The 22,429-nt window shown below is 38.2% G+C and overlaps 1 protein-coding gene across 1 annotated transcript in view; it reads right to left on the bottom strand.

Moving 5' to 3' along the window:
* SDC1 (syndecan 1) overlaps positions 1-15,845 on the bottom strand; it is a 32,340-nt gene extending 16,495 nt beyond the window's left edge. The window contains exon 1 of the mRNA XM_039350826.1: positions 15,617-15,845. Coding sequence (XP_039206760.1) covers positions 15,617-15,679 — 63 coding nt within the window. The 5' untranslated portion in view covers positions 15,680-15,845. The remainder of the gene's footprint in view (positions 1-15,616) is intronic.
* Positions 15,846-22,429: the final 6,584 nt, after the last annotated feature.

The raw sequence follows: 22,429 nt of genomic DNA, 5'->3' as shown, positions 1-22,429 counted from the left end.
TGTCTCTGCCCTCCTGCTCTTTTTTCTTCCAGATGTGCCGGAAGTGTTGATCCTTTGGCCTTTGTCTTGACCAGCAGCCCTGCAGCTCCCGAGGACTCTCTCCCAGGGCAAGTCCTGTGCTGCGCTGCTTTAGTTCGTTCCCTCCCCCCACTACACTTGTCTAGGCTGGGCAGAGTCGTGTCCTGCCTGCCAGGTGCCAATGAACCACAGGTGGTATGCGTACCCCTGATTGAAAAGCCCTGCCCTAGATAAGTCAACCCCTCTTCTCTGTGACACTCCTCAAGTACTGGAAGACATCTATAATGTTCTGTTTGATAGGCTAGACATACCTAGCTCTCTCTATCAGCCCTTTATCATATGATTTAGCCTCAAGACCAGGGGTAGTCAACCTTGGCTCTTTTATGACTCGTGGACTTCAATTCCCAGAATTCCTGAGCCAGCTTAGCTGGCTCAGGAATTCTGGGAATTGAAGTCCACGAGTCATAAAAGAGCCAAGGTTGACTACCCCTGCTCAAGACCCTTTATTATCTTTGATATTCTTCTCTGCACTCTTTAAGGTCTCATCAACTTTTTTGTATTGTCGTAACTAAAAATGGATACAGCATTTTTCATCAAGTTCCGCTTCCCTCTCAGGTTACATGATTAGAAATATTAGTGTATGGTTTCATCTCAAATCCAGTACAGAGCAAGTCATCAAATCCAGTGAAAAGCTTATGAAATTAAACCATAAAATCACTGCACCATTCAGTTGTAATGGATGTTATTTTTACAAAGAAAGAAAGAAAAACTCTTTGAATTCATTATTCTGCATGGAGATTTTACCTAGATACTGGTAGTATCCTCAACTTACAACCACAATTGAGTCCAAACTTTCCATTGCTAAACAAGACAATTGTTAAGTGAGTTTTGCCCCCTTTTACAACTTTTCTTGCCACATTTGTTAAGTGAATCACTGCAATTGTTAAGTTAGTTACATGGTTGTAAAGTGAATCTGCCTTCTCCATTGACTTTGTTTGTTAGAAGGTCGCAAAAAGTGATTACATGGGACACATAATAGCCAGTTCCTGTCAGAATTTATATTACAGGACCATGGGAATGCTACAATGGTTGTGTGAAAAATGGTCATAAGTTACTTTTTTCAGTGCTGTTGTAACTTTGAATGGTCACTAAGCAAATGATTGTAAATTGAGGATTACCTGTATTGTTTAAGATTCATTTGGAAATTTACTAACTAAAGTTTGGCAGCACATTTACAATATTTTATTTACTTCCCGTTTTTCTCTTCCATTATTAAGGCACTATCTGCAGCTTCAATTGCCTCAATGTTGAGTTTAGCCTTTTGTTGTGGTTGTGTCTGAAATTCCTAATTCCTCATATTTTAACCACCTCCAACATTAAAAAAAATAAAAGCTTTATTATTTAAGTGCATATTGTATGTTTTGTACTAATTAGAAAACATAAAGTGAATAGTAATGAACAGAGAACAAACTTACTCTCTTTCTCTAAAGTAAAGCTCACATCTTGAAAAACCTATAATTTTTATTTCAATAGTTATAGGCTATCTTTAAACAAAAAACTCTTTAGAATTCTTACTATTAATTCAACAGAAAACCATATTGAATGCTTGACTAGCATTGTTTCAATTAAATTGGAGACTGGGTAGAACAGAAGCTCTTTCACACAGCAAATCTGCAACTGCCCACAAAATAATACATTATCATGTGCCTTGTCAATTATATACTAGTGGTTTCTTGGTAGAAGTATTATACAGAGGTCTCAAAGTTAAATTGTGAGCAACATATAAGATTTGTTTTGTTGATAGAAATATTCCAAGGCATCTTCTGAAGCCCACAACACTCTCAGCAATTGTGTTCCACTATTTGAACTGGGCAAGGAGTAATGGAATAATTGGAGGATCTCCCTCTCCACTCCTCTCGCTTATTATCATACCCCACGCCACGTTAGACATTGTTCTTTAAAGACTAGCATTCATGTTAGCAAAGAAATCTATACAAGCAGTGTATTTGCAATACTGAAATTTAAGACTGATTTATAGCATTCCCCTAACTATAGTCAGTGCTACAGTTATGAACCCTAACTGGATGCCAATCACACATAATCTAAATTTGATAAATATTGTCAAAGGATAATAAGAATACAACGTGTATTGATTAAGGTTTATTGAACAATATATACAGTACATTTATTGTGAAGAAAGAAGAAATAGTATTAGTGATCAAGAGTTGTACAATAATAAACACACTTTTTCATCTAGTAAATAACGGTCTTTCGGGATGAAAAGGAGAAGGCTAGGAAGAGAGTTTTTAAAGAATATAATTGTCACTTCAAAGCTTCACCCTAATAAGAAGCCTTATAAGCTTTATAAGTGGCTGCTGATAAAAACAGGATCGCCAACATGATCGCCAATGTCCGATAACAGATATGGCACAAGAAGAATAAGAAAATATCAGTTAAATATGGCTTTCAAACAGAGTCATTTTCATTCCTTAAGACACCTCTCTCCTATATTTTTATGAAACACTGCAAGTTATTCTCAAAAGCTAGTTCCACTGATTTTAACTGCATTTATTCCCAGATAAATAAATATGCACAGGATAAGCAGCATACACTTTTTATGAGCAGGAGAACATGACAACCTGCAAATAGTTTGCTGCAACAGACCATAGGATTAAACTGTATTCATTATTTAGCATAAAGTACATGCTACAGGTAGTCCTCGACTTACAGCCAAATTTATAGAGTGCTGAAAAAGGAGACTTATGACTATTGCTTGTACTTCAACTGTTGCAGCATCCCTAAGGTCACTTGATCATGATTCAGGTGTCTGGCAACAGCATGTATTTACAATGATTGCAGCATTCTGAGATCACATAATTATCATTTGTGGCCTTCCCAACTGGCTTCTGATAAGCAAAGTCAATGGGGGAAAGGATTTGCTTAACGATTACATGATTCACTTAATAACCATGGCAAAAAAGGTGGTGAAATCGGTTGCAGTGACGTCAGCCTCTTAACAACTGCATTACTCAGCAATGGAAATTTCAATCCCAATTAAGTCGAGAACTACCTGTAGTATAATTAGTTTGTGCCTTAAATCAAGTGCCAGAAAACAACAAGGAAATCAGCAGAAACATATTCCTTTGTGGCTTACACAGTGCCAGTAGTGCCAATTTCTCATGTAGCACCTGAATAAAACACCCTATTTTTCACAACTTGTTTAATCAGGCACACATAAATTATAGTTGTTAATGTATGGCATCACCCATGCATAAATAGTCACTTTGTAATATTGTTTGCTCAAAGGCTCAATATTATTTGACTTTTCTAAGTTAACCATCTTTCTTGCTTCAATTATAGTATATGCCAATAGTCTTCCTCTTGGAATAATTATAAAGCTGCCTTTTAAAAACTGAACAGGTAACCCTTGAATACCAGGCGGTTATTTCCAATAAGTATTTTTTTTCCTTCCAATCATTTATTTCCTTCACAAACTGAGATTTCCACATGTCTACATTTTAATCAAAATTCCCATTTAGCATTTCATACTGAAAGAGCACATGGGAAGAGGGGAAGCAAGAGAGAAATTCATTTACTTCATGAAATGAGTTTTCACTCTTTGAACTGGCTGGAAATGTAAGGAACCTACGCTTGACTTTGGCTTGTAGCAATGTACAGCCCAGTGTTATCCACTGTCACGTAAGGACCTCAATCATGTAAAGACCTCAATATTAATACTTCATTCTCCACAGAGAAGTAAGCCAACTCCAAACATAAATGTAAGAATCTGCCTATATCGTTTAATAAGTAAGGAACACAGGTGAAGCTAGCTGAACTTCAATCTGCCTACACAATCTAATTTTTATGGCAGTATAATTAAAATGACCTTCAGGATAGCTGATCAAGCAGTTTTGTCTATCCCAAAGTGCCTGGAATAGGTATAAGACTACAAAGATACAAAGCATCTACGTGAAGTCTATTTAAACAGAGAATTTCCCTATGCCATAAAGCAGCTTTTCCCAAAAATAACTAGAAGACCCTGACAGTGCATCAGAAAATGTGCATTTACAGATGGAAAAGATGATTATCGTGACCAGTAGTTGAATCCCAGATAGCAGACAAGAAATAATGTGGTTTTTCTTCTTTAATAATATTCTCAAATAAAACAAATAAGCACGGGTTACCATTTACCTCCTTCTCCAGAAAAAGATACTGTCAATTAGCATATGACCCGAAAGATTACAGATATGCATGAAGAACCACACATCAAGAACAGATGTAAAATGCAACAAACAGGTCTTCATAGTCATTTCTGTCTACTAGTAAATAAATTTATTATACATGTCTTTCATCAGCTTGTCATCTTCTACTGAATTGTTAAAAGCCTCAATATACATAAACTCAGATTTCTTAGATAAGCATGGGAGACACTTAGGTTTCAAATTTCAGTAGGCCACAAAAGTAGTACCGTAGTGTTGCCTGCCTGCCAGCCAATGCTTAAATCACCCGGTACAAACTTAGGCTGATACTGTGCCAAACTAGATCAGGCGAGGCCAGAATGCCAAGCAATCCCAACAGCCTGAATCATGGAACTGACTCTTAGGGGAAACTAGTATTATCAAACTATTTAATTTGTTAACATTAGTCACTGGCCAATTTTTAGACACATATAAAGTTAAAATTCCGTCTGTTACAGGTTCTTGGGACTGTATCCTCCCCTTTCATTACTCTAAAAACCTAAAGGTATCCATTATGTTGATTCTGTAAACAGCTTAGAGAGGGCTGTAAAGCACTATGAAGCGGTATATAAGTCTGTTATTGCTATTAGTTGAAGAAACTACACTTTTAGAAACTCCAAATAAACATCAGATACAAATAAGAACATCTTGATATTATAAAGTTCTATAATGATACTCTTTTTGCTCCAACTGTTAACATTCCCCCTTTAAAACTACTAATAGTAATGTTTGGTTCCATATGCATCAAGCAATGCTAACATTGCCAGCTCTGGTATAAGACTGAATAATAACAAAGGATTTCCTCAGTATCTGAAAATACTGAATTTAGACCTGAACACCCTAAAAAACTACCCTGCTTGGAATTGACTATATTCTTAGATACTACGGTACCTTAATGATACTTAGATCCTTGGATAGGATTTGAATTATTAAGGTTCCATCAGTCTTAGACTGTGAATCTAACTGTAGATTACTCAATGCATAATAATGAAGTTATAAGAGTATTGCTAACACTACCATTCCTTGCATCTCAGGATTTGTATCCAGATGTAGGAATATCTGGCTTCATATGCATCTATTCCCAACTAAAATGGGAATACTTTTGCTTCCTGCCCTCATCTATATTTGGCATCATTTTTAATTCTTTAATCTTTCCATCCTCATAGTCAACTCTGTTCCTGTTCCTGCTCAGATTTCCCCTTTGTCATTTACTGTAAGCAAAGCCAATATACTTCTACAATTTATATCTACTTCATGGGTTTTTTTTTTTCCTCAGATTTTTTTCCTATGCTTTTTTTCCTGTCCCTGTATTGGCCTTTGCCAGCTAAGATATCAACTATTAAACAGTCATCATTCTTAGAGTCTATAAAGATGGAAACATCACTCTGATGACTGAAGCTAGTATGCTTTTTTTTCTTTTTAAAATTGTATTTCAAAGTATACTTTACATTTTTCAACAATCATATAACACTGAATGTGATGTATGTTCTACTTCAATTTCTATTATGTTATCACTGAAAATTACATGATTATGGCAAAATAGAGAAGAATTTCTCCATAAATATAAGTTTCTAGTCCACAGGTTTTGAGCAGGCAGCATTTATACTAGCCCGTGTATATGTGTTCCCTCAAACCAGTTTTTGAAACTTGGCAATTGTCTGGACTAGTTCTAAAGTTTTCGTGGTAAGATTTGCAAGTGCTTTGCCCTTGCCAACTTCCTAGGGCTCAAAAAGATTCCAATATAAGTAGTATTGATTATTCATACTTTATTCTCCCAGTTGCCCCTCCTTTGCCTTTCTTTTTTTATAATATTTTATTAATTTTCCAATTTTACATTTAAGTATTTAAAAAGCAAGATGGTGGCTGGGTTAATCAATAGTTCGATAACAAAATCTTTAGTACAATCTCAAGTTACAACCTCAAATATTTCCTCTCTTTTTCCCTTAACATTTACTGTCTCGTATTTAAGTTAATACAGTTCTTATTATATCAACTCGGTAAAAACTTTGTTATTACGTTTATCAATAAATTTTAGCTTATACATATCTTAATTATTTTTACATTCAATCTTCATAAACAATTCATAACCTGTTATTAATTTTTCCCGATTTTTAATTTCCCATTAATATTCCAATTTAACCTTTGATATTTATAATTTTCAGGCTTTAGGTAACCAAGATTTCCCTTACTTCAACTCATAACAGAATATAATATCCAAAATACACATTTTATCTATTTAAATATAATCTTGTTCTATTTCCTAAAAGTTATCTATTTCCCACCATATTAAATCATCTACTTAATAATACAATATCCCCTTTAATCGGGGAAGGGCCTTTTCTGTGGTGGCTCCGACCTGGTGGAATCAACTTCCCCCCGAGGTTCGAACTACTCCCACCCTGTCGGCCTTTAAGAAAGCCGTTAAAACTCTCCTGTTCCGTCAGGCCTGGAGCTGATGTCCCTGGGGGGGGGGGCGGGATATGATCGGACATGCGGTATGATTGTATTATTTTATTGTATTATTGTTAGATGATTGTTTTAATTTTGTATGCTGCCCTGAGTCCTTTGGGATTGGGCGGCATATAAATAAAATTAAATAAATAAATAAATAATAAATCAAAACCATTATATATATTACCTGGGTCATTCAATAAATCAAACATATTCATAATTTTGTTAGGTCTAATTTTTAAATATTAAACAGATAAAATCCTTATTTTCGACTAATTTCCAAATATTTTAAATCTAATGACCAAAATTCCCCTTATCTCAACTTCTCCCTTTAACCCTGAAATTAATAATATGAAATCCCCTCTAATAAATCAAAACCCCAATTTTCTTCAGCCTTATTCTGGCTTTCCTCCATTGCCAACTAGGCTTCCATATCAATGTTTTTAGATCGTCAGATAGATCTCCCTCTATTATTATGTTATTTGAAATAAATGCTGGCTCAGGAATTCTGGGAGTTATAAAAAAGCCAAGGTTGCCTATCCCTGGACTATTATTCCAATTCCCCATGATTCCCCTGATATGTTTCTCTTCCATTCAATCTGTTCTTCTTTCTCAAATTTCTTCCAATTTATATAGAAAGTCTTTTCCATTTTCAGTGTTGTCACTCCCTTTCCTGGATTTTCCATTAACTGTATTTGTTGGTCAACTGGGTTCTCTGTCTTAATATTTGATTGTTCAACTTCTTCTGTTATCTTCTGCGTTGTTAGTTCTTTGGTTGTAATTAGTTCTTTGGGTTTGTGAATCTAAGCTGGCATCTTGATCTTTTATGTTAGGTCTTATTTTATCACAAGCTGAAAGAATGGTTTCATGTATTGCTTTCAACATGGAAAGGATCTTTTCCTGATCTTCATGCATCTTTTTCATGTGTTTATAGTAGAAATTGTTTGTCAAGCAAGATTTTATAGTCCAAAGTATTTCATCATCTCATATAGTAACCAATATGCCTCAAATAAAGAAATAGGAAGGCAATTCCCCACATAAACTCTGAAAGTCAGTAAAGATTTACATTCACACTTCAAGTAGGCCAGTTATGCCATTCAGCTGTTCTCTTACAGCTGAGTTTCTCACAGGTGGTGCCAAGGCCAGAAGAGTCTTATCTAAGGCCTGGGCTTCAAGCCAAGTCTCTTTTAGGAAATAACAAGTTGTAATACCAAACTTTGCCACAAGATGTCACCGATGCCATTTAAGGTTTTTTAAGTCTAAAATTTTTATAATCCTTTTTCCAATTTTTTCTTTTTTGTAGATAAAAGCCAAAGTCTCCAATAAAAATAGAAAAAATTTTGGTCCCCAAGTTTCAGGAACATATAAATCCAATTAGATTAAAATTGTTCTTTTAGTGCTTTAATTCCCCTGGGTAGTCAATTGCCGCTATTCTTAGAAAGTGGGATAGAAATTCCCTTCCCTCTCTCCTCACAGGGGGAAAAATACTTCAGGCAGCTTTTACAGGAAAAGAAAGTACTTAGGGTAAAGAGACAATCAGATCTCACCCAGTTTCATGCGCGTTGCTTTCGAAGTGCTCGGTAGTAAGTTTGACTTCGGTTGACTGCAGCCTAGTGACGGGCCATATTACTATGGCCAGTCTTTCCTTCGCCGATTTGGAGGGCTGCCCCGGATCAAGTGGAAGGGCTATTGCCCTCCCACAATCAAGCGGAGGTCCCCTTATTGCTTGTCACCCCTACAGGGCGACTTTTGTCCCTTTCCAGGGTCCCCTAGAGGAGCGAAACTGACTGCAGAAGACGGAGCTCATCTTCCAGTGGCTGCGGCAGCCGCGGCAGCAAACCAGAAGTCCCTCCTTTGCCTTTCTTATAGTTATAGAAAATGGTGGGATTCAGCCAGTTCACACCGGTTCGGCAGAACCGTTACCTAATTTTTTATTGAGTTCAACAAACCGGTTGGAAAGGACTGACTGGTTTGTAAGTCTTTCCCCTTTTCTTGGAAACGACTTCATTTCCCCCCCCCAACCCCAAGTTCTTAGCCTCTCTTTCAAGAACCATGATGTTTGTGTTGGCGTGACCAGTTCCTCTTTCAGTATGCAGCCACTGCATCCCAGTTCCAGGGAGCGCCCTCTGCAGCCAGATGTTGCTCGGCCTTTGTTTTGCCTTCTTCCCGAATCACCAGAGCGTCTCTTGCCTAATCTTGGAGGGGGAGGACAGGGGGAAGGCCTCACTCGGGCTGCAGCGACCCTAAGGTAAGTGGGTGCAGGGCGCCTGTGGCAGCTGCACCTCTCCACCCCCGCCCTAGCTTGATTTTTACATGTGTATTAGATATTATTTAATATTTTTTCATTAACATTTTAAAACTCTTATAACATAATCTAGTTTTGTATACCTCTTTTATTATTCTTATTTAAGTATTAAAGGCATGAAATAATAAACTACGTTTCGGTATATCATTTTTTTATACTTAAAATGGTCATTAGGGCAGAGAACTGGTTGTTAAATTATTTGAATTCCACCACTGGTTATAGATAATGGGAATTGCAATGTCAAACTGGGAAACGCAACTCATAATTCTACAGTCTTCCTTGCTTTGCTATATATTTCTTCCAGAAGTTCATTAAAATATTTCCTAAGAGTTATAGATGAAGTTTTACCTATGTGAACAGCTATTTGTTTATCAATCAAATTTGTAAGTCTGTCCGACTCTATAATGACAACGATTGGTATATAATATGAGAAACAGATTAAGCAACACCCATTAAAGGAAACAAATGCGGACTTGGAAAGAATTAAATAATGCAGCAAGTTAGAAAAGGTGTTTCTCGTAAGGGTCCAATACCCAATCCACTTCAAGGCCCGGGGGCAAGACCAGGTTAATAGGAGTAATATGAATCTGTTAATTTAAGTTAATTGATTTGAAAACTTAACACTTAAAAATGACTCTGGACAACAAGATTCAGAACTGATAAAGAAAATAAAGCAGCAATTAATAAACAAGTATAAGTTATCCAGAAGAATCAGTATACCCTCAACAATGGCAAAGAGCACTCCTAAGGACCCATATTAGCTCAAGAGCTGGGAGATGAATCCGGATTTGGTCCTTTTTAAATGAGGCTAGGTGGAGACCATGCAAATCTCAGGGTTCCACGGAGTAAGAATAGAGACAGAAAAGATGAGCTTCCTGGGACCCAACAAATGACAATTCTGTCAGATTGCATGGGACAGGCAGATGTTATGGGACACAGTCCTTCAATTAACTGCATACTATGACACGCTTGTAACTTCCCATGCCATTTTATTCTGGAGGAGCTCTAGCTTCCTAATGGTCTTCAAGGACATTTCAACAGTTTGCACCTGTAGTGACTAATCTAGTATGAATGACAGCCCCAATGGCCTGCTTGCCTAGAAAAGCATGTAATTAGTATACAAAATGAATCTGTATGGAGGACCTCCTGCTTAACAGAGTTGAGATTTGTAACTTCATAACATGCAAGTCATTACCATTCCTGGCAATGCTTTTCTACTGGAATTTTCTAGTAATACTTGACTGATCAGGTACTGCACTTAACACTACCCAGAAACCACTAGAAATCTCTACTTTTTCTTCCATTAAATTGCAAGTTGCCATAGATTCCTGCTATGCAGTGCAATCACAAAAATAACATTGACATTCTCAGAAAATCTTAATTTTCTGTGAAATCAAACAATTTCAACTAAGTAAGCATGATAATAATTATTAATGAAAATTTGAAGAGTACAGGCTGTACCACTGAATTGTATTTCATTCAATACCTTATTTGAGTTTAGTTTTCAGGTGAGTTGTACATCCACTTAATTATCATGCCCATACATACCGTACTTTCCGGCGTATAAGACGACTTTTGCAAGCTTTAAAATTGGCGCCGAAGACGGGGGTCGTCTTATACGCCGGGTCGCCTTATACGTCGGAATATACGGTAAGCAGCTTTCCAGTTAGAATATTATGGAATACTTTCTCAATTGTTTTCCGGAAATCAAGGCATACTACATTTACAGCATTCCTACAATCTGCTAAATAACTTTTCTTATCGTGGATGAATTCTCGATTATCCAGGCAGAGTTATCTGAAGTTGTCTGAAAGTTGAATCATTGCAACTGGACTAATTTTTAGTTTGAGAGACATTTCACTGCCCATCCAGGCAGCTTCCTCAGTCAGAGGAAGGCAATTAGGCAGAGAGTCATTGGGATGTACCAACTCCTGCCACACCAACCTCCTCCCCAAAGTGTTCAGTGATTCAATGATTCAACTGTATGTGGCAGGAGTTGGTACGTTCCAACAAGTCTCTGCGTTAACTGCCTTGCTTTGACTGAGGAAGCTGGCTGGATGTGCAGTGAAACGTCTCTCAAACTAAAAATTAGTCCAGCTGTAATGATTCAACTTCAGACAACTTATCTTATCCAAAGTAAGATTAGTCTGCAAGATTTGTTCTTAACCAGCCATGCTGATATCTGGCAGTTATCACATCATTTTCAAATTACTTACAGAACAATATCTCTATGATCTGTTCTAAAATCTTTGCTGACACTTTTGAAGCATTGAAAAGCATTGAAAAAAATTACTTTTTCAATGCTTTAAATGAAGAGTCTCATATAGAAAGATCTGAAACACAGACCAACAGCTTTTAAAGCAATATACTGCATCGTTTAAATGGCCTAATAGAGGAAATTATACAAAGTTCAAATTCATAGGTCAGATCAAAGTCCAGAATTCAATTCTATTATATTTAATTCTGTTTTACGACAAGTCATAAATTTGATTACAGTATTTCCTTCCCTATATAAATGAATGTAACACATTTATTGGTCAACTAATGTCTGAACTAATTAACAACTGGTTCGGCTATATTTAAGTCATTCAGTTACTTGTACAGTTAACCCTCTCTCCAGTTGCAAAGCCAAAATAGCTACTTTCAGCATAAATCTTTAAGAAGCTTCTTTTTAATCCAAATTTTCCATAGAACACTCTTCCTTGATAAAAGGTTTCACAGTCTTATCACAGATGAAACTGGACAGCTTATTAAGGACTTTAAAAGCAAGTCAAATGTAGCTGTAAGCTTTTAAGTAACTAACAGATGAAATTATTTTGAAATGTGTATTTTAAAAAAACACTTATCTCATACTTACTAGTGTACTAGAAATCCAACATGAGTTGAATTACTAATACCTTTCTCTTAAGTTATTTTTATAATTACACTGAGAATTCAATCAGTTTCTCTAATTACAGTATCTTGGAAAAACCTGAAATAATCGTTAGTTTAGCCATTTACCTATCTCTCAGCTGTCTACTACCCATGCTTAGAAGTTGTAAGAAATATTGTAGTTGTTCTTTCTATCTTAATAGGTTTAAGGTATATATAAGATATCTAAGAGCGGTGGTGGCATAGTGGTTAGAATGCAGTATTGCAGGCTAATTATGCCCACAGCCAGGAGTTTGATTCTGACCAGCTCAAGATTGACTCAGCCTTCCATCCTTCTGAGGTCAGTAAAATGAGGACCCAGATTGTTGGGGGCAATAGGCTGACTCTGTAAAGCGCTTAGAGAGGACTGTAAAGCACTGTGAACCGGTATATAAGTCTAAGTGCTATAGCATGGGTGTCAAACTCCTGTCACGTGACGTGTCACAACATATCGTGACTTTTTTCCCATTGCCAGCAATGGGGTGGGCGCGGTTTTGGCATGATGCATCCGGCCGGCAGTTTGACACCCCTGTGCTATAGTTATTATCTTTTACATAAATGAGCGAACAATCTTTTCTACTACTCCAAACTCTCTACCTGGAAGAATCTGCTCCAACGAGCTGCTCGGACTTCAAGTTAATCGTAGAATTAAAAGATATATATAACTATACATATAATTGTATATATAATTGTATTGTATAGAAGATGAGGCTTATATAGAGGTTAAGAACGATGTATTAAACTTTTGTACCATGATAGGAACTGATAGGAAAATTTATTCTGGAATGTCATGTTTGTCCATGTTGTTTTAATTGTATTATGAATAATAAAAAAAAGAATCTGCTCCAACGATCTGTTCACAAAGGACCACCATTATTTCTTGCCTCCACTCTTTTCCTTTACCCACCCCTTTCCTGCCTGTAAATGTTGAGAAGCAAAACAAGCTAAAGGCACATTTATGTACCTCAAAAGTTTCCACATCAGTTGTGACTACTCAACTTCCTCCCATATATGTTCCATCTGAAGCCCATTTTACTTTTAAAAATAGTCTGTACTATTTGCTTTACCTCTGCTTGATAATGGAAGTGCAGAGCTGCAGTTCAAATAACAGTCAGCAATCAATAACAAGATAGGTAAGAGCTGCATACAGAACTAGATAGGTTTGGCTACTGAATTAAAGCGCCAATACTAAATAGATTGGGTGGGCCTTCCATAGACTCAGCAAGAGGAGTCAGTTGTAGGCTGTACTATTGCTTGTAGCTGATTAATCCTTCAACAAGAAAGATTCATATTATAATGGGAGTTATGATGAGCTATTAGACGCAAATAAGAGTAATTAATTATTTATTTAAGCAATTTATTAAGGCTGAGTCCCTGGGAGTAGGAATAAGATAAGCTATACATAGTTTATTCAGTGATGACATCTGGTGGTTCAGAAAAAAAAAGAATTCAGATTATAGCTTTTAAATCCTGAATGCACTCTAGCACAGAGTAGACCAATATTAGCTTTTAAAGTTGCCACTACAGGAGTGGTTTAATAATTTTAATAAATGTATTTACTTACTTTTGTTAAAATAATAAATTATATTAATGTTATATTAGTTTTAACCAACATAGCACATAGCATTTGCTAGGGAACTTTACACATCCAGCTTTATTGAATTCAACAGCCAAGAAATTCTAGCTAAAGTATCCCTTTTTTTATTTTAAACTGGTGCAATTTTGTAGTCTCTTGCTAGCAATAGGGAGGCATTACAGCAAAAGAAAAAATTGTCCCAACCCTGAAGAACAAACAAAGCAGAATGAGGTCAGCTTGAGTACAGGTATCCAGATACAGTCCTATTACCTATTAATTACATTAAAAAACAAAGTATAATTACATAATATAGTATTTCATACATTGAATCACACCAATATAGAAATGTCCTCCTTGCAATAAGACTGTTTGGAGGTCAAGTTAATCATTACACTGAATTATGAGGTCAGTGGGAGGAAAGGTAATCTTCAGAAACTTCAGTGCCACATTTTCCTTTTTCACTGTCATTTTAACAGCTGTAGTTAAACTCCATTAAATAGCCTTGGAGAAGAAAGGAAACTCTACTTCTGCTTAAGAGACAAAAGATTCTTGCTATGCAAGCAAAAAAGCAGGCTAAAAAAATGTATCAGAAGATTTATGCGTTTTCTGCCTGCAAGGCTGGGTGTTGAACAGTTTCGCTGTTTCAGGCATTTATAAATGCTAGTTATTTGGACCTGATAAACCACAATGTGTTTTATTCAAGTTTTAAGATCCATATATTTGGTAGTCTCTTTCCACCCTACCCTCATGATCCAAAAGCTTTACCTGCGAAAGAGTTATACGATCTGAAGAAATACTCAGTATTTCAGGGTATTTTTATTATTTTTTACTATTATTGTTGTTTTAATGCTTTTATTTGCTGGTCTGCAACCGTAATAAAGATTGATCAATGGCTTTACCTGCCCAGAGATAATATCAGAGGCAACTCAACTCATTATCTAGCCCTCCTAATCCGCTGTGGTTAGTTCTCATGACTGCTCCATTTTCAGCTCATTACACCCACGTGATATATGGCCAAGCTACAATCTCATAAATGACATATCTCAGGAAAGGTCCTGTAGCGCCTCTCCTGATATTAAACTGATTTCTAGAAATCACTTTTCTCACCACCACCACCACCACCCCCCTCAACATCCAATTGAAACCAGTACTTTGCAGGCATGTATGATGCCCCCATGTCTTGCTGGGAAATCCCTCCTCCCACACCAACATTTCCTAACGTGTGAAACGTAGGTCACCCTACCCTACCGGCAACTTTCAGGTTAGCCTACAAGAGGGTTGGGTGTTTTGTTTTTTGTTTTAAATTGCGAATGTATTTAGCAGAGAGCACCATAGCAGAGATTAGCGAAGGAGGGCAGGGGCCACCGAGGCAACGGGACCAGGCGCGCCACATCCTTAAACTCGAGCTAAAACTTCCCACGAAGAGTTAAAAAAAAGAAAAGAAAAGAAAAACAGCCAGCAGAAAAGGCGCACCGCCGCGCCGAAGTAGGCAAATATCCGGTTAGTTACAGGGAGGGAGACGTTTGAAGAGAGAAAAATTCCAGTCAGGTTATGAGGCTCCCTGGGTCTGGTTTGAATTAAGCATTCAAGGGGCAGCCCCAGCCGGCCACATTCTCCCGACTCACACAATAGACTAAACCCGCAGCTTTTTTGTCCTTCAGAACCTGTTGAGGAATTGGGGAAGGGGTGAGAGGGACGACACGAACAGTAACGAGCTGAGGGGGGGGGCAAAAAAGAAAAAAAAAAAGAACGAGAAGGGGGCAAGAAATCGTTTCCCCTGCGCTGTGTCCCCAAAACGCCCACAGGGACCTTGCTTTGCCAGCAAGGGCGAGGAGGAGGAGAAGGAGAAGAAAGAAGACGCGGGAGGGGCTGGAAGGGTCCTCTCTTCTCCCTCGCCCCGCTTCTACTGAAGGCATTAGCGCCCCAGCTCAACCTGGCGTTTTCCACGCCCGCTTCAACAGAGAGAAAAGAAACGGCTTTCTTCCTTTTCTCCAGACTGCCTCTCGGAGCTGACCACGTGCAGCCGGCTCCCTCCTGGACTCGAGCTCGGCGCCGAGATCCGCCGCGGAGAAGCTTCCCCCGCACCACCACCCCCCCGGCGGCTGGTTCGCTACTCACCGCTAAGACCGCTTGGAAGCAAAAGACCAAGGCGCTCAGCCCCGCTATCGCGCTGACCCTCATCCTCTCGCCGTTCGTGAAGCAGCCGCGTTTTTCAAAGGAGCCCGATGAAAGCCAACCTGGCTTCTCTCTCCGCCGCCTTCGCTTCGCTGCAAAAAGGCACTCTTGGGGAGGAAGCGAGGCTCAACTCTGCCTTTTTCTAATATAAATCAAAGGCAACAGCCTAACCTTCACCTACTGGCGGGGTCCCACCCACCAGAAGGCAGCCCCGCCCCGACCTGCCACGCCCCCTCCTCCTCGCACCATAATCGGCGTTTCCTGCTCTCTGACGCTTGTATTTATTCCCGGTCCCGCGTAATTCTCCCTCTACTGAGGGATTGGGCTCCGCTTGTTTAACTCTCAGCTTGGATTTCTTGAAATCGCCACCACCATCATCACCACCGGTGGTTGGTTGATTGATTGGTCGACCCCTCTGGGTACCCTCGGCCTTGCCTAAAAGCCGTTAAAGCTTCACGCCTCCTGGTTTCCAACTCCCTCCTCCGAGGTGCTATATACTACTTCAGTACTTCAGACGATGTGGGAAGGAAAACGTAGAGGGAGGAACGGGGGGGGGGGAGAAAAGAGCCATTAATCCGTCTCCTCCGAATAAACGAGAGAAAATCCCTACCCGTGACCCGCGATACTATTCAGACGATCCTGTGTGTAACCTGGAAGACCATCTAAGAAAAACGAAAATGCAGAACCTGCGAATAAAGCAGAGGAAGGCTCCAGGCTTCAAACGCTGGATCAGAATCGGCACTCTTTTCTTCTCCGATTCGCTTCAGTTCCTGAGCCTCCGAAGAAATCCAGTAGAAATGCTGGTAATCGAAGATTTGTCATTCTGCTTTTTTAACAGCTCTTGATCTACAAGTTCCTGAAATCCTACGTTTTCAACTCATGGAGTTATATAATTTTTACACACACACACACACACACACACACACACACACACACACACGGACCGTAGCAATGCCTCAAAACTTGCTTGGTTTTCTGAAATTTGAAAATTAGCAATTATACTTAATAATTAAAGCCCTTCACGTTTTTTTCCAGCTTCAACCCAAAGACACTTCTTTCTGTGTGTCTACTGGAAAAACTTATATCCTTTCATTTTTCTGTCAGCAAAAGCCAAGCAGATTTTCAGAGCAAGGCAAGGTTATTTGACAACATAAATAAACATATAGTTTCTCTTCAAATCAATATTGGCTACTGGAGACTTCATCCCAGGTAGTTTTCCTGATGACAATACAGAAATGACCTGCCACTACCTCTTCTAGGATAGTATTTTATCTTTCAAGTCTATCCTTTAGAATTTAGATTGATAGTTACACCTAAATATTACCCAGATCCAATCTTGCTAACTTTGTCAAATCAGCCAAAATTCACCCTAGTGTGGTGATTATGGAAAGCTACCATAATAAATTCACTTTATTTTACTCTGGAAAGAGTGTAGATAAGGGACTCTGAAGAGAGTTTCCAGAGATGCTGGAAAAAATGTAGAGAAGAGCAACAAAGATGACTAGGGGGCTGGAGGGTAAGATGTATGAAGAATGGTTGCAGGAATTGGGTATGTCTAGTCTACGAAAAGGACTAAGGAACAGTGTTCCAGTATTTGAGGGGCTGCCACAAAGAAGAGGGGGTCAACCTATTTTCCAAAGCACCTGAAGACAGGACAAGAAGCAATGGAGGGAAACTAATCAAGGAGAGAAGCAACTTAGAACTAAGGAGAAATTTCCTGACAGAACAATAAACTAGTGGAATGGCTTATCTTCAAAAGCTGTGGGTGCTCCAACACTGGAAGCTTTTAAAAAGAGACTGGATAGCCATTTGTCTGAAATGGTATAAGGTCTCTTGCTTGAGCAGGGGGTTGGACTAAAAGACCTCCAAGATCTCCCCCCCCCCCAACTCTTACTCTATATTCTGTATTTCTTCTATAGAAGTATGAATCCTTGTGTGCTTAAACTTTAGGCATTTGACCTTTCAACTTGCAGCAATATTTGATATCCAAAGCAATCCATAGATTGGAGAAGGTTGGAAAAGGAGAAGGACCAGGAACCAGCAGTTACTCTAACCTAAATTATTCTCTTCCCAGAATAGTGATGCTTTCCTTGTTTTCAGCTGGCGATGGCAGGACACTCTACTCAGCCTCTTCCTTTCTTTCCAAACTGACCATTTCATTTTGTGGATGGAGAACATGTGTTAGTTGTTTATGTGGCCCTTATCCACAATTACACAGAAGTAAATTTGACTGGTTTCACTAGGTAGGACTTACTTCTAAGTAACCATGCATAGATTTTCTATATTAGATTCACACGTATAATTCTTACTGATAGGAACTTATTTTTCCTGAATATTTTAGATTAAAACAAAGACCTACAACCCTAAAAAACTGTTTCCCCCCCCCCTTAAAAGAAGCTTTTTATTTTATTGGAATGTGTTCATAGTCAAATTCCTGAGTAAACAGAACTAGTTATAGTGTGGGAATTACTCATAATTTCTATGATTACTCATAGAAATTAGAAAAAGGGTACCCATCATAAATTTACCTGGAAGCAAACCACAGAGTAACCTTGCGTCAAAAGGTATGCATAAGAGGGCAAATATTTACTCCAGTGAACATGCATGTATGCATGCAGAAACCAGGTTCTGTGGGAAGATTTTCACACTTGTGGTCTAACTAGTAGACAATTGCCTGCAAATAAGTGGTCTGTGGTTGGAAACAACCCCTTCAACAACACCAGTCATGTCTTTGAGATGTGAGAAAACGGAGATCCTCTCACCTTCTAACATGAATACATTCCTTGTGGGAGATCTGACTTAAGGACATTTTATAAGACAATTGCACTAATTAACAGTTTTGGGTGAATGGTCTGAGGAAATATAACGTAGTTCATGCAGAAATGAAAATCTGCAACTTTAGCAGAAAGAATTTCCAGGAAACAATTAGACTTTAAATCTGATTCTGAATATAAATGTATTACTTTGGAATAAATGCAACCATCTTCATTTTGTTGATATGATTGAAGAGATTTTAGGTGCCACATTATTGGATGAATGCCATTAAATTGGATAATTGTTAACTAAAGCAGTTTATTAAGAGCATAAAGAGAAAAGGCTGCTGGATCTAGATGAGAAGACAATACCTCAGTATTCTCTTACCAGTCAGACATTCTTTCTAATAAGCTGATAAAAGAGAGAATATTTCCCTTTGTCAAACACAAGAGTAATATGACAATATGATGATGTCTGGCATACATACTGTGAAACAATTAAATGTTCCTTTCATGTTTACGTTGTTAGCTTTTTTGCTCGTAATCTGAAACTGAAAATAAGTTTTACTTGCCATGTATGTCAGTGGGCAATGTATTTTTTTTGCAATGGATTTCAAAGTTAACTATATTATTTTAGGTCCAGTTTCTTATTTGATATGCCTTTTTTCCTCTTCAGATCCTGATTCCCAAGTTTTTATTGGCTTGTAGATAAATGGAAGTTTCTGTTCAGTGACGCACTAGTAGTTGGGAAATTATGGGTTTACGCTTGCAATCCTAACTCTTTCCCAGAAGTTTTTTTTTTTTTTGTCTTTTCTCTCTTACATGAAACTCTTGCAAAAGTAAATCTACTTTTCCATGCTAAAGATATTTCTTGTTCAATGGCAAAAAATACAGGTAATCATCGGCTTGTGACCACAACTGAGCCCAAAATTTCTGTTGCTAAGCAAAATAGTTGTTAAGTGAATCTTGCTCCATTTTACAAACTTTCTTGCCACAGTTATTAAGTGAATCACCGCAGCTGTTAAATTAGTAATACGGTTGTTAAGTGAATCTGGCTTCCCCATTGACTTTGCTTGTCACAAGGTCACAAAAGGTGATCACATGACCCTGGGACACTGCACCCGTCATAAATATGAATCAGTTGCCAAGCGTCTGAATTTTGATTACATGACCATGCTACAACGGTCATAAGTATGAAAAATGGTCATGTCACTTTTTCGGTGCCACTGTAACTTTGAACAGTCACTAAATGAATGGTTGTAAGTCAAGGACTATTTGTATGAAAAAGTAATATATTTAATTGTGAGCTCTTCCATTTTTCATTTTTCCTAAAATCCCATATTTCTGTTTTGGAATTGCAAACCCATCATAAAACTGCTTCTAACGTTTTGGATATTATTATTATTAAATAAAAAATAGAGTTTCTATGTCTGAAGAAAGCTGTAGACAGATTTATTTCTTCTTGCAACAACAGATTAGTTCAGTTTCATTAAAAAAAAACCCAACAAGTAGTACATTGCTTCACTCTGCATTAATTTATAGACAAATCCTCACTCCTTTAATAACATTCTTTGCTATGGTTCACAAACTGGTTATTCTAATTATATTTAGTCAGAACAGAAGAAAAAAAATCTTTTTGTCTTCCTAGTGAGAGAATACAATTTTTCATCTGCCATCTGTTCAAGTATGGACTTTTATTTATAGGGCTGCGTAAAGACATTCTGATTCTAAAGACTCGTCCAGTCCAGTCTAATTTGAATAGAAAGGACCATCAAGGAAAATAAAAAACAAAAAAGAGCAGGGTCCTTGAAGGGCCTCACCGATGGTTACCACCTGGACAGCAGATGGGATAAAATGCAAGTTATCTGCTTACAAGTCTCCCCAGAGTAGATGTATGTTATATTTCTGTTTAAATTTACCATATTTTTATTTCTACATTTGTACCTGTGCCTGTAAATTGGTCTATGCAGATTTTAGACAAATTTGGACTCTCTATTTATTCTTTCCATCCCAATAGAACTATGGAGAGAAATTACATGGAATTTCAGCTGTCTGTCAGCAAAGTAACTTTCCAAAGCTGAAGAGAGCTGCACCAAATTTGGCAAGGTGGGCGAAGTCTACAAAAGAAAGATTGGGTTTCAAAATGGACCAAATCCAGTGATGTGTTGTCAAAGCAACAAGAAACAGTTTGGTCTAGCACAGTGATTCTCAACCTTTCTAATGCCGTGACCCCATAATACAGTTCCCCATGTTGTGGTGACCCCCAAGTGGGTGTGGCCACCAATAAGAGGGAGTAGGACAACTAGGGAAAAGGGAAAAAATGGCGGACAGCATGGTTTGGTGACCCCCGTGAAATGGTCATTCGACCCCAAATGGGGTCCCGACCCACAGGTTGAGAACCACTGGTCTAGCAGTTAAGATACGAGGCTAGAAACCAAGAAACTGTGAGTTCTAGTACCACCTTAGGCAGGAAAGTGGGCTGGGTGACCTTGAGCCAGTCACACACACTCAGCCCAATCCACTTCACAGGGTTGTTGTTGTAGGAAAATATAGATAGAAGAAAAGAATTAGGTATGTTCACCACCCTAAATTATTTATAAAACTAATAATCGTGAGATATACTGTAAATCAGACATGTCAAACTCGCGACATCGTGTGACGTTGCACAACATATCAGGAGAGTTTTGCCATTGCCAGCAATGGAGTGGGCGCGGCTTCCAGATGACACATCCGGCTCATGGGCCGGCAGTTTGACACCCCTGCTGTAAATAAATAATTTAAAAACACTATGGGAGAGAGACTTGGCCAGTGGCTTAGAATGCAGCCAATGCCTTCATGCGAAGCCCCTCCCTCTTCTTTCAACGTAATATACTGTATAGCAGAGTTACTTCAATCCAAAAGCCACATTGTTCATATTTTCCCCTTTGGAGGATAACATGCTTTTCTTTTTAGCAATCCTAAGTTCCTAGCCTGATAGCTGACAAATGCATTTTCATTTTGCCTCTTTCCTGTCAGTCCCCATGTCCATCAGACTTTCTGAACACTCCCAAAGCCTTAGTTCAGTAATCTGTTTCTAGCAGTGGTAAACCAGTCACTTCCAAGAAAACTACATGAAAAGTGGTATCAGGCTTTCGAGGATTTGTTAATAGATGAGCTATGCCTACAATATGTAAAGTACCAAGGACCTGCCCCATTTGTTGTTCTTCTTTCCTTTACAGTATTGAAACTTCTGAGGATCTCCCATTTTTAATTCTCTCTCTGTTATAAGTCTATTTCTGTTTAAACAGAATATATCTTAATTATCCAGGGAGTCTGTCTGGAGTCCTGATCTTCACGAGTCATTTCTTGGTGTAGAGGCATGCTGTTTCTTGTACACAGAGAATGGGTGGTGAGAGAAGAAAGATGATGGAAAAGAACTTGGAGGTTTTGACAAAGCCTACATGGTCAGCATTTCTAAGTGGACTTCCTCAGCATGGGCCCGGAGAAAAATGGATGCACACATGTGCCAAGGCATGCTTTGGTTAACCATGAATTGGCTAGGTTAATAAACATGCTGAGCCAGGAGTCTGGATCAAAGAGCATATTTGAAATTTAGAAAACATAACTACCATGGGGGACACAGCATTGCTGAAATTGCTTCTCAAAACCTGTTCTTGCCTTCCAGAATGTTCTCAAAAAAAATATTTTTCTGGATTTCCAAAACACTTGACTGTAATCCCTCACCATCTTGATTTTCTAAGAATGACTCTGGGTACTTACAAATCCCAGAAGTTCAGAAGCAAATCTTGTTTTTCTATTTTTACTTATTTCTCATATTTATAGGCTGCCCATTTCACTATCTCGCAGGTAACTTATAAAATAAAAACAACATAAAACATTAAAACAATAAATATAACATGGTGAGAACCTTGTCAACATATAGTGCATAATGGCTAAATATAGGATGAGAAACGGAAGGATAAAGGGAGGTCCATATGTGCACAACCTACTAAGAAAACCTAGA

Source organism: Crotalus tigris, unplaced genomic scaffold (assembly GCF_016545835.1).
Source record: "Crotalus tigris isolate CLP2741 ecotype Arizona unplaced genomic scaffold, ASM1654583v1 scf7180000018357.297301, whole genome shotgun sequence".
NCBI classification, from domain to species: Eukaryota; Metazoa; Chordata; class Lepidosauria; order Squamata; family Viperidae; genus Crotalus; species Crotalus tigris.
The sequence above is the reverse complement of the archived record's forward strand: the minus strand, read 5'-3'. Positions and strand labels throughout refer to the sequence as shown.